The following is an 18,202-nucleotide window of genomic DNA, read 5'->3' as shown; positions in this document are numbered from 1 at the left end:
CCTTGAGTTCTGCATAAATGAGCTCAGATGTTTAAGAAAAACAATAAGTAATATCCTCATATAATTTCCTATTGGAAAATCATTAAATATGTAGCCTTTTTTTTATAGTCCCACCCTGTATTTCTGTCCTGAGGAATTTTTTACTATATCAAAATCTGCTCTGTAATGGATACTGGCTATCACTGAACCCTAGCACCCATTTCCACATTAACTAGAGTCTCAATTAAACAGTCTGAGGTTTTAGTTTTTCTTGGCTGTTTGTAGAAAATTAAACTTCTCACCTGAAAATATTTTGGGTTAATTTTCTACTGTCATTTGCGTAAGATAAGAGCCTTGATGACATAAGTGTGCAAAGCAGATGCTCAACCATTAACAGAGTTTCTACAGCTGTGTTTGCTTTAGTTGTCCTGCATCAAGTGATTCATTATATAAAAATATGACATGAAATGAGGATTGTTTTTAAACTCTCATCTACGTTAACAGAACAAGTTTCAGTCTGTCCAGTTGCATCCATCAGTGTTTGAACTAGTGCAGCAAAACAGCTGAAGTGAATGAGCTTATGCAAATTCCATGTGTCTGCAGACTGAAGTGTGTGCATGTGTTTGTGTGTGTTTGCAGGCTATATAACGAGTCCTGTGAGGAGCAGCTTCCTTTACAGAGAGGACCTGTGCTGTGCTGCACCCTAGACAACATACCACTCATCAGGTCAGAGGTGTCACCTGTGCAGATGTTATAGGATGAGTTCAGTAATGTTTTTCTTTATGTTGACATATGAAACTCCCGGTCCACGTGGTTCCTGCAATGCTGCACATTGTGGACACAAAGTGGCAGCTTTCTGAATAAAAAAAGTGCAGGGGTAAGCATTTAGATTAAATAAAGCACATGTGCTCCTATCAGATGACGTGAAAGAGAAGTTTGCTTCACTGCAGTTTTTGTTGTTGTTTTTTTTCCTTATTTAAAGTAATGGTTTGCTTTATTTTTGTTTCTTCTAGAAAAATATTTCCCCTTATTGTGATTATACCAAATTGAAATGGAAGGAAAGCAGGGCTATATTTATGAGCACAGTGTTTTATTTAGTTCTCAGTTTAATCTGTCTAAAAAATGTGAGAAACATTTAATTATTTGTATAAAACTAATGGTATTAATTAGTTTAAACTTGTAATTAACAAACAAAAGTACTTAAATTATTTTTGGTGTCTTCACTGGGCTTAAATACATTGTATTCAGAAATGATAAACATTTAAAATACGACACTCATAATCTTTGGGTTGGATGTGTATCATTGAGTTCAATCATCTTCCTTATAAAGAGATTTTTTAATGGTTTGGGATCTGAGGATAGTAACTGTTGCCTTTTTCAAATGAATCCGCACCCATTCATGCTGAATTCAATATTTCAGCTACTCAGCAGTAACTTTGACTAACTTTCAGCTACTCATCAGCCTGCCTGCTGCATGCAGAAGCTTCTTCAGGTCTGCCTCAAGCCTTTCAGATGAAAGGTAAAATGGCTTTAAGGACCAAGAAATAGAAGTCCAGTTGCCTTAATTCAAGCTCTTATTGTTACCTTGACTTGGATGGCTAAGAATCTGTATCAGCATGTTGATTAAAATGGTTTTCTCATATGATTTGGCCTGAAAGCTTGAAGATCTGACCTTCCAGCAGTGGTTTCTGATGTTGGCCTTTAATGCAGTGAGATTTCCCCAGATTCTCTAGATCTTTGTACAAATATTGGATAACAGATGAGGAAAGAGAAATTTTTTATAGCTTGCATTGATGTTTTGTTTTTACTGGTGCTTCACAGAAAGAAGGTCACTGGTTTGAGCCTCGGCCAGGGAGGGGTTGTAACAGTGGCCTTTCTGTGTGGAGTTTGCATGTTCTCCCCGTGTATGCGTGGGTTATGTCTCGGTACTCCAGCTTCCTCCCACCATCCAAAAACAGGCATGTTAGATTAATTGGTCTTCATAAATTTTCCCTAGGAGTGGGTGTGAGTGGTTGTTTGTCTTTCTGTGTTGGCCCTGCGATGGACTGGCGACCTGTCCGGGTGTACCCTGCTTCTCGCCTGCTAATTACTGGCTCCAGCTTCCCTGCAACAATGAATTGGAAAGAGCAATATAGAAAAAAATTCTAGATCTTACCGATGACTCTCTGGTGGAGTTTCATAATTGTTTTAAAAAGACCCCACCTTTGTTGGATGCTCTTTTTATAGCCAATCCTGACACCCTCACCGGGCAACAGTTAACCTGCTGGTTTTAGCAGCCTCCAGAACACTGTTACTTACTTCAATTTGCTTAAATTTTGAAAACGCAACAAAGTTGGTCAGTGAAGGCACTGAACATAATTTCTTTGAACTTACTAACTACAGATCAAAGGGTTTGTTGGATTTTTTTAAAATTTCCCAACTTTTGGGAAATGACCGTGTCACCATTGAAGTTAAGACATGCCTGATTGAGGTTCACGGGGCCCTCTTACCTCAACAGAAAGGAGAGCTAATGTTCGTAGTGGATCCTTCAGGAGTCTTTGAAATGTTGCTGCAAATTATAAACACTCATTTCCCTCAAACATATGCTGAAACTCAGAGTGATGGATGAGAAATTCTGCACATTCAAGACCTGCAAAACAACTTCTTCAGCTTGTACTGAATGTAGGAACATACTGCTGTTAAGATGTGGTTTGTTCATGCATCTCATGTTGCTTTTGGTATTGATAAGATCGGTCTCTCTTTTCCAAGCTCAACAGTTGGCAAAATACTGGTTTGGTTTTAATACTGCTGAGTAGCTGATATAAGGGTGCATTTTTCATGACTATTTATGAGAGTTCTGCCCAGTAAAAACAGAACAGGGGGTGGATGACAGCAAAAACATGGTTTGAACTCTGTGAGAACTTGATTTAACTTGCACTTCAGCCCACTGAGCCCAGAGACTGGCCCATATTAACCTCGTTCCTCTCCTCTCTGTTTTTATTGTAGTAAATGTGGAACTCTGCCACCTGAAAGTTGCTTTTTCAGTCTCATTTGCAGCACTGGATCCTTCATGGGTGAGTTTTCATATGAGATTTTCAGTCAAACGCAATTTTAAAAATGATAGATAACGAGGTAAGTTTGACCTTAACCCAGTTCACTCTATCCAACTGGACAATCTTTGCATTTAAAACCATAGGCTTGTTTTTCCAGCTGCAGTGACTCCAGCCAAGTCTGTGTTCCTCTGGATCACTGCCAGGTTCTGCTTCAGTCCTCAGTCTGAGAGAAATATTTACACTATGCCATGAACAGTGCTTTTTTTTTAACATAACCCACAACCATCCAGTTTCTAACCAGAGGGGCAGCTTCTCTATTCTCCTGTGTACCAAAACTGCTTTACACCATCTAATTTGGGTTGTCTTCTTGGGATTCATTATGCATTGTGTATTGGTGCGTGTTGGTTTTATATTTCTGTTTGTTTTATAAATGTTTGTGGACATTCATACACTCTAAGAATTTGCCATAGTAAGCTTAGATTTTTAAATAGAGTCTTACAAGACTGAACAAAGCAGTGATTTCAAAAGTTTCAAAAGCTTCAGAAGCATGCAAAATAAAGATTCTCAGGTTTTGCAGCCAAAATTCATCTAAACTGATCTTTGATTCATAACATATGTTGCGCTCTAAAGTGCGCTTTAAGTGGGATTCTGTTAGAGGGGGAAGATAGTTGCAACAGTTTTAATAAAGGGAAGAAAGAAACATTTTTTGGCTTTTGCCTTTTACAAAAGACATGATATACACTACACTGAAAGGAATTAGTTGTATCCTTTTTGTAGACATGTTTTGCAATAAAAGTCTTGAAGCAATCGTTTACAGTTTAGTAGCAGTAGATGGTGGTAGCATACAGCACTATCTAGCACTAAAAAGAAAAAAAGACAAACCAAATCTTATTTTTGGCATATTAGTAAGCGGTTAAACTCGACATGGCGGCTGATAGCCTAGACATGCTAATGATTAGCTGAGCGAGTACTTATTCCAGTGGGTCACCCGGTTAGAGATGCTAGTTGTTAGCCTTTTTAAACTAATGCATAGATGATCCCATGAGAAGCAGTGTTAGATGCATGGGTTGAATGAGCAATCTCCTTGTCTTTTGAGTTTTTGTACAATGACTGAAGACCCAGTCATTGGCTGTCTTGTGAGGAAAACAACCCATTATCTCTGCGTAAGACTTTGTCCTGGTTATAATTAATTTAATTTGGCGTAGAAAATAATCATATAATGGAGAAAGAAAAGGTTAATGTTAAAATATATTTTAAAGACATCTTCAAAATCAGATATATGTCTGTAATGAGATGCTCAAACTTGACCTGAGTGATCTGACTGAAGCAGCCTGACTTCCCCATCTTCAAACACCCAGTCGTTATGTAACCTCTCCACAGTGAACACCTGGTTTGTGTTGTTTTCTGAGAAATTACAGAAATTGGACACATACAGCAAACCCGTTAACCTGACTGAATTTTTTTCTTTTTTTTCCCCTGAAGCTTTTTCTCAGTCTTTTTCTGCCCATTAAAAGCCCCTCTTTATGCTCTCTTCTAAACTCCATGACACATTAGCTTTACTAATTAGATTTCACCATCAGGAAAATTTGACATGTTTCTGTCAGTTTGTGCAACTCATTATTTGTAGAAAGATTTAGAAATTCACACACTTATGAAATGCTTTTTAAAACTGGGAATTGCCCTCTCCAAACATGCTGCAGGGGTTCAAATCCAAAAAATGGGGCAAAAAGGGGGCAATTATTAACCTGCTGTCAATACACATGTGACAGGTCGTAAAAAACCAATAGTTGACTTTGCAAAATGTACCAATGGAGGCTTTTTCTCACCTTTGAAGTCTGCTCAGGGATGTGTGGCTTTCTGTAAATACTGTGTTGTTACTCTCTAATCTTAATATATCAACAGATGTCAGTTATCTTTGCTGAAGCCAGCTATAGATCTGGCAAATTATAAATGGCCGATTGTAACTGAATAGTGTAAAATGAATCTACTATTCACATCCTGCTGAAAATGCCTCAGATGGCTACTAGAATGCAGACGCTACCATGCTGGTATCTAGGTAGAAGCTTGTTAGCTGAACATAGCTTCCCAATATTCACATTTCTGTGGTTAAAATGAACATGTAGATGTTTATGGAAAAATTATGCGTTTTAGTCAGTTACCTATTTTACAGCCTCGTCTTTATAAATTTAGGAGAAATGGTGCAAAAATCATTCAGTGGGGTGCCAGTCTCTGTGTGCTGCTGATGCAGTATGTCATTGGAATAGACACATATTTGCTAAGCTGTGCAAAATTTAACAGCAAATAAACAGTAAATACTGGCAAATAAAACCTGAGTAATTATTAGAGCTTTATAATATCCCCAGTGTAATACATTTGACAGGATTTCACTTTATTTTGGATCAAATAACAGCACAGTAGGGTTACAGCAGGATGTATTTTATTTTATAGTATTGCTGTGTGTTGACCTTATTACTTAATTAGGTCGAACACTGAATTAAATCAGGAGATAAAGCATGGGCTTTTGTTACTTTATTGAGCAGTGCAGGCTAACCACTTGCAGCTCTGGAGGCTTAGCTTCCCCCTTTTTTCTCTTGCTAATACGTCATCACGTAGCTACGTGATGTCAGACACCAGTAGATGATGTATGATATATAATAAGTTGATTCAACATAGAATTTGAATCAACTTTTGGATATAAATTTAACAATAACTTACAGTTATTATGAAACATAGTAATATACTGTTTAAAAATCACTGTAAATTAGTTGTTTACAGTTCATTTGGACTGAATATGTTTTCCAGTGTGAGCCTGATATACAGATTATTTTGGTCTCTTTTACTGATTCATGTTTTCTTTGATCTGACTATCTGATTTAAATACTATGGAAATGGGATTAATTCTAAGCATGTGTGATGCACATATTGTCAACAAAGGGCAGATTAATTGTTAAGTCAGATTATAAGGGGCTATGAGACACCTTGAGGCTCAGCTTGTGGAATTTTCAAGCTGTTTTGTTGACTTTGGTGAAGCACATTTTAAATATTTTAGATTTCGTGGTTGTGCATATGCAGCTAGTCTCATTTATTTTCTATTTGTGTCCAATAGTCTGTAGATTATCTGTAAGAGATGATGAATTAAAGATTTGAAAGAGAGCACTCACTATATCTTTGTTTGCCAAAAGAAACCAGTGAATCCCTTTATACGTGAAGCTGCAACAAGGATTACATAACTACTTATGTTTACTTACTAAATGACAGAAACAATATCTCTCCACCCAATCCTTCCAGCTCTCAGAGAAAGTCACAGGCATGGGCGAGCTCGCACTCTTGAAATTTCCTCTGACATCAAAAGCTTCTCCCTCTTTTTTTGATTCTGTTCCCATAAACAAAATTCAGTTTATATTTGTAATAGAGTTTGTTTAACTCGAAGGTATGGTATGAGAAGAGATTAGAAAAATGGTAATTGTCTGGGCCCCTCAGATCAGAAAGTGAACCCTTGCTGTGCAGCAGCCCTTTGAGCCACACAGATAACCCAGAACCCAAAACATGGAGCCTTAATACCGCTTGCATCAAAAACTGACTGCTGTGTTTGCTGCTGAACAACCAACAGGAACATCAAAACAGTTTGCAGCATGATGTGCAACAGATGTGAACGCCATGAGTGTCAGATGAAAGTGTGGGAGAGCCGTTAGAGACTGCTGTGAGGCTTTGATGGAGCCGTTCGATAAACAGACATCAGGAATCTGCCGGAGATCTGCAGCATCATCACTTTATCTTATAAGAGGGAACTCTGAGCTGGCTGCTACGTTGATGCTTATTCAGACATTCCACTAAAGGTTTATTCAGTGCACTTTGAGCAATTGTATTTATTTATTTATTTATTACACTGTTAAGGAGCTTCGTGTTTCCATTTAAGTAAATGTCAGGTGGAGAAACTGAGGAGGAATTCTTCTTCCAGGATAAACTGTCGTAGTGTGTACAGATAAAGAAAAATTAGGCAGATTTATGTTGTGTACAATAAATACAATGAAACTGTCAATATGATCTAAACACAGTGATTTTAATACATAAACAACTATTGTCTTTAAACCCCACAACTATGGGGGGTGACATTTTGAAAAACTTAAAAAAAATTTTTTTTTAAATTATGTGTGTTGAGTTGTCATATGAAAATCTCTAAATCTTTATTGACATGTTATGTGTCATACTAGTTCATAGATGCACATGTAAACACACAAAACAAATTATATATGTCTATAAAATATGTACTGTATATAAAACAGTGATATGATGATACACATAACATCAGATCTGAATTTTAAAATCTGACATCAGGTTCTGCTTTGTGACAATAACTAGACTGGAAACTAAATCTTTTTTCATTAGAAATCATGAACAGTCATAAAATATAATGATTAGTAATTTGGTATGTCCTTCAAATGCAACTTACAAAAATAGAAATACTTAAAAAAATGCCCAGAGCAATGTTTGCTCCAGAAAAGTCGCCTCTCCGGTAATTTGTATTCCTCTATAGGAATCACAGCATAAAAACCATCATAGATACCATCTGTATTTCATTTCAAGAGAAAAACATTTTTATAAAAACCTAAAAAATCTGTACATTTTTATGTGTATATTGTCTTTCTTCTCTACGTCTGCTCCTCCAGTGATGCTGATCGGCCTGCTGCGTTACGCTCACGTGATCGAGAAGCACCAGAACTGCCTCCTCAACACGGCCGGCCTCTCCGCCAGCTGGATCTGCGCTGCTGGGCTCATCATGGTGGGAAACTTCCAGGTAAACTGGTAGATCAGAGTCAACCAGGATGAAGCTTTGTTAGCGTGATGCTGGTTTTTCTTTTAACACAGTAAAGGCGTGTTTTGTTTGATCTTTGCGCACAGCTCTGTGTGTCTGTGTAATCTTTCACTTAATGTAAATTAAAGGTCATAATCTTTGTTTTTCTGGCAACTTCAAGGATCAACTGTCGGTCAGAATAATGACCAAATAATGATGTACGGATAAGTGTTAACTGGTGACTTATAACACCAGTTGACAGAGGAGAAGAAGCTTAAATGCTGCTACAGATTCAAATCTCTTCAAAACAGTCTCTGTTTAATCTAACGAGAATAAAGACGATTTTACATGATTTTACATAGTTTTTCATATTGCTGTTTTTGCAAAAGTAAAACAGCTGCTGATGCTAAAACCAGATAAGATGAACGAGCAACATCAGCTTTTCCAGAGTGGTAGTTTCTGATAATGTCGACTCTGAAAGAAAATATTTCACATAACTAAAACTCAACTCCTCCTGCTGATATATAATATCCAAACAGCTTGATAGTGATCTCCGGGTTAGTTATTCAAGTCGCCACCGGCTATTGTGCTGTTAGTTTCTTTGAAATTTAGGTGATGTTTGATCTTTTCTGTAGACTTCCAGGAGTAATCTTAAAATAAAACCAACAGGACATAGTATTATTGTAAGCCTAACGTGTAGCTCTGTTAATAGAAAATCTACTCATCCCACTGCAGTTGTGTAATTTTCATACCTGACTGAATTTATTCCCAACTTTATCATTTACCCTACAGATGTTGTGCACACCTTGCTGCTGAGATAAGAAAGGATTTAAGGGTCAGTGGATGAATGAGTAAAGGAACAGTAAATGTCTGCACCTCCTGTCCTTTGACATCTCGATATGAGAATGAAGTGAGAAAGTTGTGAACCAACATTAAAGTGGAGTTATAGGCGGGATTATGTCCCCTACCATGGCTGTGATTGATGGTTGAGACATCAACCATCGCCCCTTGTGTATGTGAAGCTTCTGCTGTGAGCTGAGCCTGTCTGCTGTTCTTCTCTCCTGCAGTCTCTCAGCACTTTGTAGACTTTCCAAAGCAAATTTGCGGCTCTGTGTACCCTGGTTGGATGCTGTTTGCTGATTTTGGTCAAAAAGAAGCTCAAACTAAGGGTCTAGCCTTTTTTAAATTTGTAATAATTCTACTGTTGCAATAAGCATCTGTTTTGATAAAGACTAAGGCCATAACTATACATCAGTTAATGATCAACAATTCATAAGCATCGATTCAAACTGAAAATATTGATCAAACATGAAGACATCCAACATTTGTAAGATAAGTTTCAGAAGGAAGATTTTTAATTGGTGGAGCAAAAAGACACACCTCAGAAAACTACACTCACTGGCCACTTTGTCAGGTTCACCTTGGTTGGACTCCCTTTTCCTTCAGAACTGCCTTCATTGTTGGTGTTATAGATTCAACGAGGTGTTGGAAACATTCCTCAAAGATTTTGCTCTATATCAACCTGGCAGCATCACACAGTTGCTGCAGGTTTGTCAACTGCATCTATGATGAGAATCTCTCGTTCCACCACATCACAAAGCTGCTCTACTGGACTGAGATCTGGTGGCTGTGGAGGCCGTTGGAGTCCAGTGAACTCATTGTAATGTTCTAGAAAGCAGGTGGAGATGATCTGAGCTTTGTGACATGGTGCATTATCCTGCTGGAAGTAGCATCAGAAGATGCTCCACTGTGGTCATAAAGGGATGGACATGGTCAGCAACAATACTCAGGTAGGCTGTGGTGGTTAAACCAGGCCACTTTGGTACTAAGGGGCTCAAAGTGGGCCATGAAAATATCCCCCACACCATTACACCACCAGCCGGCTGAAGAGTTGATTCAAGGCAGAATGGATCCATGTTTTCATGATGTTTCCACCAGATTCTGAGCCGAGCATCTGAATGTGGAGCTGAAATGGAGACTCATCAGACCAGCAACGTTTCTCCATCTTCTATTGTCCAGTGTTGGTGTGTCTGTGTGAATTATAGCCTCAGTTTCCTGTTCTTAGCTGGCAGGAGGCACCAGGTGTGGTCTTCTGCTGCTGTAGCCCATCTGCTTCAAGGTTGGATGTGTTGTTGAACCAGTGGTTATTTGAGTTCTTGTTGCCTTTCTATTATCTCCAACCCATCTGCCCATTCTTCTCTGACCTCTGACATAAACAAGACATTTTAGTGCAGATAACTGCTGCTCACTGGATATTTTCTTTTTTGGATTGTTCTCTGTGAGCCCTAGATATCAAATAACGAATGTTTTAATTGTAAAATATTAAACCATGATCAGTTAATCCAACACACATGGCTACAGATTGTTGCAAAAGTGGACAATCCAAACAAATTTTGTGTTTTTGACTGTTATGAATCAGTGTTTCATAACAGTCCATCTGCTATTTGCTACCGAGCAGATGGTGTATGAGAGGTTTTTGAGGATTTTCTTTTAGTAAGAAGTCGTCTCCTTCTGGGTTTAATTGCAGCGACAATTAGAACTGTTAGAGATATAAATGGTAGGCAGGGAGGCTTGCATCTCAGGTTACCCCTGTTACCACTTTGCAAGTGTGGGGCCCCTCAAATACATTGAGATCATGCTGCAGAGTTCAGTCTGTGTTTTTCATCCATTTCAACCATTACCACTATTAGGTGGTCCACTTCTGCTCCCTGATTGGTTGCAGGATCCTCCTCCTTTTGTTTGCTCCGTCTTACATAATGAACCTCGGTGTTTGCCTCAGAGTAAGCATGGCAGGAGTCCTGGGGCCATGTTGGTGATATACAAGGAAATTGAGTTGTACTGAAACCTGATCTGATGAGTGATAAACAGTCCCTCAGTGTTTATATGTCAGAGACATAAGGGATGATGCTCCACTTGATAGTTTTATTTTTGAGCTTGTTTAGAAAAACTTTGACCCATTCACAGCATTTAGAAAGGGTCCACTTTATCCAGCCTTCAGTTCATCCAACTGCTTAAAACATAATGTTCCTGCTCCACCAACTTCTTAAGAACTTATTTTAACAGCTCAGTTTCTATGTGGCCAGCTTGTTATTGTGAGCAACATCACATCAGCCTGCTGGTGTGAAGGTTAAAAAAGAAAGCCATATATATTGAGTAGATCGTGTGTACAACTGGCAAGGTCAAATGAAAACAACCTCTTTTCCAGTCTTGTAAAAGACCTTAAAGTTGCTGCTAATAACACAGAAAAAGGCATTCTCTGGAGCTTGTGTTTAGTTTGTTCATTCTGAGCACCTGTAGAAACATGGTGCTGCAAGATAGCGGAAGCCAAGAATGGCTAATTCTAGATAAAAGAAAACTATTTATTTTTATTTTTAACATGCAATTGTGTAAATTAAAAATACAATAATAGAAACTATTTAATATTTTCCAATAATTCCCTCTAAATTCTACCGACACTGGAACTTGAAGTGGTGCCATTCTTAGTTCTTCTACTTTGTATATTTAGGGTGGATTTTAAGCTGTAAGAAAATGGTTAGGGCTCTAGATAGTGGTTCCCAAACTTTTTCAGCCACATCCCCAAGATAACATGCATTGGTGCTTGCAAGAACTTAATTAATAAGGAGGATAAAGTGGTTTTTAGTGGATTCTGTTCACTGCTGTAATAAAGCACCAATATGCCCAAAATCAGCTTCTAGGCCACAGCAATTGCCTCCACCACCCAGTGTGATGGGCACTGCTTCGTGACAGATTTTCCCTTATGATGGGAGCCCAGGAGACGAACAACTGATTGCTCCTCCTGAGACCCCTAGTCCTATCCATGTAAGCACGCACCACGCATAATGGACACAAGGCATGGCGGGGCAGGAAAAGCCACAAGGTCAATAGGTGAACATAAGCCCACCACCTTAGGCACAAAGGCCGGATTGGGCCTTAAAACCATTCTGAGCGCATGTCGGGTGCACCGAAAGCGCATGTCACGTCAGAGCTAGTAACAACACTGTCTTGAGGGAAACGTGTTTTAAATCTGCCCCCTCCAGTGGTTTAGAGGGAGGGCCCTTAAGCCTCTCCAGACCACAGCCAGATCCCACAGTGGTACCAGCAGTCTGGACACAGGAAGAAGCCTGCGTGTGCCCTTCATAAAACGGCAGACCAACGGGTGCTGGCTCGTTGTTCACTTTCTAAACCTCACGTGACAGGCAACAATAGCCACCAAGTACACTTTAACCATGGAGAAGGCTTTTTTCCTTTTAATCAGATCCTGCAAGAATGATAAAATCACCCCCACTGGGCAATGAAAAGGAATGTGGCCGTGTCTATGACACCACTCCTCGAAGACCCCCCACTTAGAATCATACAGGGATCTAGTGGAGGGGGCTCGAGCACTCTGTATAGTGGAAATCACCCGCTGTGGGAGTCCCACAGCTGACAGACTGAGACACTCAGGGGCCAATCCCACAGTGCGAGGCGTTCTGGGTGTGGGTGGAACACTGTTGCCCCACTCCCCGCAGTAGCAGGTCCCTGTGCAGCAGGAGCTGCCAAGGCTGAGCATGCATCAACCAATATATCTCCGCCAGCCAATGCATGGCAGGCCAAAGCGGAGCTCTGGCCAGAGTGGGGGGTATCAACGTATCAGGGCCAGGGAAGGGAAAGCGTAAAGAAGCCTGGGCAGCCAAGCGTGCGCTAGTGCGTCTACGCCCAGGGGAGCATCCATACTACGCAGAGGACACAACAGAGTGCACTGTGGGTTCTCTCTTGATGTGAACAGATCCACTGTGGCCCGACCGTAACGGGCCCAAATCTGTCCCACAACCTCTGGGTGCAGAGTCCATTCCCCGTATAAAGGCGCACCCATGGACATAAGGTCCGCGCCCATACTCAGGACTCCCAGGTCGTGCGTTGCCCTCAAGGAGAGGAGGCGATCGCTGCTCCAAAGGGTCAATCCAGCATGTGTAACTGGCGGGAGCTCACCTGTCCTTGTACACCACTGTTGTTGTATTGTCTGTTCTCACCACGACATGATGGCCCACGAGGGACAGGAGGAAATGCTTCAGGGAGATGATTACTGCCAAAAGCTTCAGAAAATTTATGTGAGACTGCTGGATACCCATAGGCTCACATCTATAGTGACCACCTTCCTGGACAGGATGGGGCCCATAGGGACTCCCAGCATCAGAAAAGCTGGGACCCGCCAGTGACGCAGTGTCCTGGCACACGCAGCAGTGACCCGCACTCTGCATGCGCCATGACGCACAGGGTCCAGTCCACATGAGGCCACCCAAAGCTGAAAATCAATCATATGGAGGCGACCAAGATGGATAACGAGAATGGCAGACACCATCAGTCTGAGCAATCAATGACATAAACCTGAATTGGACCGATTTCCCTAGACGAAAGAGCGCGAGACAAGCCCCAAAAAAGGCGTGCTGTAAGAGTCAATGAATCCAGAGACAAGCCCAGAAATAGTATGCTCTGCGCTGGGGACAACACGCTCTTTTCCGTGTACATCGAGCTGAGAGCCCCAGCTAGTGCCAGCCTCCGGTACAACCACTGCAGCAGTCCCCCTCTCTTCCTCCTCTTTGACCTTAGCACCAGTGGAGGGGAGATAGGGGTCCTGTCCAGACAGGTTAACCTAGCAGGCTAGCTGTCTGCGGAGACTCTTAACGGTGAACACCGAACAGTGTTGACACAACGTCGATGGCCAGTCTGGTGTGTTCCAGCCCCAGGCAGCTTGAGCAGACCTGGTGTGGGTCTCTGCTCGATATCTTGTTCCCGCAGAGATAGAGACGGGCCCCAGAGTCTCAGAGCCCTCTGGTATGAAGGGTTTTTAGCTTCCATTGTGCAGGCAGGGAGTCAAGGCAGCTAGCTGGTGTGCTACCGTGGGGAGGCCAAGAAATTAGCTGGTGTGCTAATGCTCGGTGCTCGAAATCGCCGTGGTGTGGCATAAAGGGTACTGCAAACAAAACCATGGAGGGGCAAGGAAGCACTATGCTATGGTGTGAGCAAAAGAGCAAAAAGTACAAAGCTAGGTAGCGCTTGGTAAGTACAGCCAGAAGATCAGTCTGCGAACAGTTTAGCTAGCTAGCCTTGGATGTGAGATATGCTCCAAGTGAGAAGAGGTTTTTTTAATAAGTTGGTCCGTCCGCATGAGCTATTTAAGGTAGATGGCACTACCTGATGTGGACACATACGTTCACACGTTCACCAGCCAATCAGGGTTGGTATAATGAGATTAAATCTTCTGAGGGCTGCAGAGAGGCTTGCATCCCATAGTGAGACATCGAGCGGAATTATTATAAAAGAGAATTCAATTTTTTCATGCAGTACATGCAAACAGAGTTTTCAGGTAGAATAAGCACACATATAATTCAAGATGTCGGAGGATCGCCGTGTTCTTTCTGTCTCTTCCCTGTCATTACACTGCTTAAACAGCTGTGCTCTTCTTTCATATTACTCCTCTAGCAAGTTCAGGGTGTCATCACACCAGCGGCTGCATTTGGAAATGTGTATGTGCCGCCCTATAAAACAGAGGAAGCATTATGAGAATTATAAATGCGCATAAGATTAACTTCCTCCATCTAAGAGGCTCAAACTGGATAAGCTGAGAGCGGTAACAGGTTATCTTACTACTTGTGAGTCTTAGAGTTCAAGCTGACACTTTGTCATTTTAGCATCAAAGATGATTATAGTAACAAAGCACCAATATGCCCAAAATCAGCTTCTCTTACTGAGATAATACCAAATTTGGATTTTTAATATGGCATTAGTAACGTGTTGTTTATGCGTTAATGTATTAAAAACAATAACATGTTAATTTTAGAGACTAATCTCTTTGTATGAATGCATTAATTATCACAGGACTAATAAAAATACCAACTTTATTTGATAATTGTTGGATTTGTTTATTTATTTTTTTAATAATCTAGTGACACTCTGAAATTATCTTCAGACCCCCGTGGGGGTCAGGACCCCTATTTTGGTAAAAGCAGCTCTAAGAGTATCAGGAATCCTTCTAAATCATACTGATACTGTAGTTTGTTCTCTAATGTAAGTCTAGAATAATCATCTGTTTATTTGTTTTCTCCCGTCAGCAGTCTAAAAACATTAAAATTATAAATAAAAACAACTACGAATAGCCAAAATGATCAATTGATCACTTTGTCAGGGGCCGAGCCGATAAAAACAGAAAGGCACAGGGAATTTAGAAAAATATCTTTGAAATTGTTCATCTTTTTAAATTTAAAATTTTTTTGTCGGTTTCCTCATGAGAACTAATGTTGATCTAATTTTATCTCATGTATATGCTACAATATAGTCATGATATACTCACTATAAAATACATTGTATTGATTAAAGCAAATTGCTTGGTCTTTTTTTTATTCTGGTCATCTCAAGCATAAAAAGCATAAAAACTCCATTTTTTCATGCAGTAGATGCAAACAGAGCTTTCAGGTAGAATAAGCACACATATAACTTAAGATATCTGAGAATTGTCGTGTTCTTTCTGTCTTTTCCCTGTTATTACACTGCTTAAACAGCTGTGCTCTTCTTTCATATTACTCCTATGGCAAGTTCAGGGTGTCATCACACCAGCGGCTGCATTTGGAAATGTGTCTGTGCCACCCCATAGAACAGAGGAAGCATTATGAGAATTATAAATGCACATAAGATTAACTTCCTCCATCTAAAAGGCTCAAACTGGATAAGCTGAGAGCGGTAACAGGTTATCTTACTGCCTGTGAGTCTCAGAGTTCAAGCTGACACTTTGTCATTTCAGCATCAAAGATGATTATAGGGATTATCTAGTTGCCTTTGTAAATAAGTATTATTACAGTTTCCGGGTGCAGACAGTCCTGTCCTGTGATGGTCCTTGTACCACTGTTTGCTTGAAGTGCTTTTCTCGTAGGTGCTGGGTCAGGATGACCCCTGTGTTTGTGTCTCTTCCAGCTTTGTTTTCTTGTGTAAATGACTTTCTTAAACACATCAAGAAAGAGATTTTATTTCCCCCTGTGTGTGTTTTTAGATATCGACTAAAGGCTGAGTTTGTCTTTCAGGGTATTAAGAGACTGAAATTAGCAGCTATGAAGAGATTTTAATCAGTTTAGAGACAGAAGACTGTTTTTCATCACCTGTAAATCAATATTCAGCACATTGAGACAGTTATCTTGGTTAAACATAAAAACATAAAATTATAAGAAGTAATGGCTCAGTGGTGAAAACAGAGCTGCTGCTAAATGCAAACTAGCAAACTGTATTTTGCTAATGTTAGCATGCTAGCTTGACCATGCTAACATCTTGCTGTTTAGCATAAATTTTTCTTTGCTCATCATATTGGTTAACTTCCCATTATGTTCAAGTGTTAAATCCCTTTAACAAAGCCTTTTGGAAGTGCTGCTAATTTGGGATTGTTGTGATTGTATTTGTGGTGTTATTTTATTTTAGTCTGCAGTGCTGACAGGGACAGTGATGACGATAGGTTTGTGCCTTCTGTACTTTCTTCACTGACTAATCATGTGGCCCTTTTTAGAAAAATAAGAAAAGCAAAGATGTAAGCCTTACAGCCTACTCAACATGTATCTCGACTCTACCCCCACCCACCTTGTCCACCCCATTGTGAAGTTTGTGCACAATACGACAGAGATAGATGAAACCACATACAGGGATGAGGTGGAAAAACTGTCATAACAACTGGTCCTCAACAACCTGGTCCTCAACACCACAAAACATAAAGAAATCATAGTGAACTTTGGGAGCAACAGATCCGACCCTCGGCCCATATTGATGAAAACCGTGTGGAGAAGGTCTCTGACTTCAAGGTTCTGGGCCTGCACCTGAATCATGACCTAAACTAGAAAATCAACACCACTGTGCAATCTCATTAACGTGTTTCTTTTGACAGCCCTAACTTTTTAAATTGGTATCAGGTTCTGTAGTACCGGAAGACTTTTATGAATACTGAGTACGAGTACATGCACACAGTATCAGACTGATACTGGTATTGTATCTTTGCATCCTTGGTGAAAACCTTGCCTGCTGCTCGGGCACATTTTCCTCTGGACACCATGAGCAACAAAGAGCTAAGAGGGAATCACCTGATGGTTAATGATGAAGAGTATTACACGTGACACTTTATTAAATCCTAAATGTAAAGACAACTACGTTTCATTGTGTTTAATATTAGAAGTATAGGTTCTTCAATGTGTTGACTTTCATTTAAAACTCTATACTGCTTTCTCCTTGTTTTAAATCTGTCACAAGGCAGACTCAATGCAAGTTCTTTGTATGTTTATGTGTTTTGCAGGTTGATTTTGCCAAAGTCCTCCACTATGTTGGGGCTGGAGTAGCCTTCCCATCCAGCATGTTGTTTGTGTGTCTTCAGTCAGCGCTGACCTACAGACTGGCTAAAACCCAGGAGGATTACCGGATAGGTCACTTACGCTTGGTGATGGCACTACTGGCACTGATCGCCTTGGTGCTCAGTATCCTTTAAAAACCTGCTGTTTCTGCTGTGGCTGTGGACATGTTTATACTGGAATTTTTACTTTCTGCTGAACTGTTTAGGCCTTTTTTTTTTACCCCATATGTTTGTTCTTGCTGTTCATTTTGGCCTTAAGTTTGTTGAGTTGCTGTTAGATTAAAATAACAGCACCCTGACAGTGTTTCAAGGCAACGTGTAGACTATAAAATCTTATTTTTATAAGCAGATTCAGTATGTTGAATCGCCCTCTGGGCTGTCGTTTTGATTGGCTGTGTTTGCCCAAACATGAGGAACCAGTGGCTCTTTTATCCCACTGGTTGTTGATGTCAGCTTGGTACAAAACAGCCTTTTAAGCCATAAGGTCTGAATAAGGTGGTTAGGGTGGATTGATGAGTATTTGAACAGTTGTAATGCTGTTTGTTTACTTTTGATTCAATTCAATAAAACTTTACTCGTGGAGCAGCATCAAGGAGCAGCATAAAGGAAGGCGCTGTGATTTCAAATGAATAAAATAAATTGTACGCAAGGAACAAAATAATAGCAATCACAGAGACAAACATTTTAACATATATAAGGATTTTACAGGGCTATACAGATATATAGATCTCTTTTAATCACTAACCATGTCTACACCGATACACCAAAACAGTTTTTTAACCTACATGAGGTGCTTATTTTGTCCCTAAAACTGAATTATTGTTGTTTGCTTCACATTGCAGGATCTGCAGAAAGTAACCAAAGCTTGAGCCCACTGAGATGCTACAGCTGAACCACATTAATGACAAATCAAACTCATACAACTTTCCTTTTTATGGCTTAATTAATTTATATTTTAATTGGAGTGTAGCTTGAATATGTTGCAGAAAGTTGCATAGAGCAACTTAAAGATGTATAAAATTTCTAACAGAAACAAGCTGCAGTAAA

General features: G+C 40.1%; 1 protein-coding gene across 3 annotated transcripts in view; it reads left to right on the top strand.

Annotated features, from left to right (window-relative positions):
• The window catches only part of LOC121632870 (transmembrane protein 150A-like), a 29,262-nt gene that overhangs the window by 9,795 nt on the left and 1,265 nt on the right, over positions 1–18,202 (top strand). For all 3 annotated transcript variants that reach the window (XM_041974647.1, XM_041974645.1, XM_041974646.1), the window contains 4 exons: positions 619–705; positions 2,965–3,032; positions 7,679–7,806; positions 17,102–17,279. In XM_041974647.1, the coding sequence (XP_041830581.1) occupies positions 619–705; positions 2,965–3,032; positions 7,679–7,806; positions 17,102–17,279 (461 nt within the window). The remainder of the gene's footprint in view (positions 1–618; positions 706–2,964; positions 3,033–7,678; positions 7,807–17,101; positions 17,280–18,202) is intronic.

Source organism: Melanotaenia boesemani, chromosome 21 (genome assembly GCF_017639745.1).
Source record: "Melanotaenia boesemani isolate fMelBoe1 chromosome 21, fMelBoe1.pri, whole genome shotgun sequence".
Classification (NCBI taxonomy): Eukaryota; Metazoa; Chordata; class Actinopteri; order Atheriniformes; family Melanotaeniidae; genus Melanotaenia; species Melanotaenia boesemani.
The sequence above is the reverse complement of the archived record's forward strand: the minus strand, read 5'-3'. Positions and strand labels throughout refer to the sequence as shown.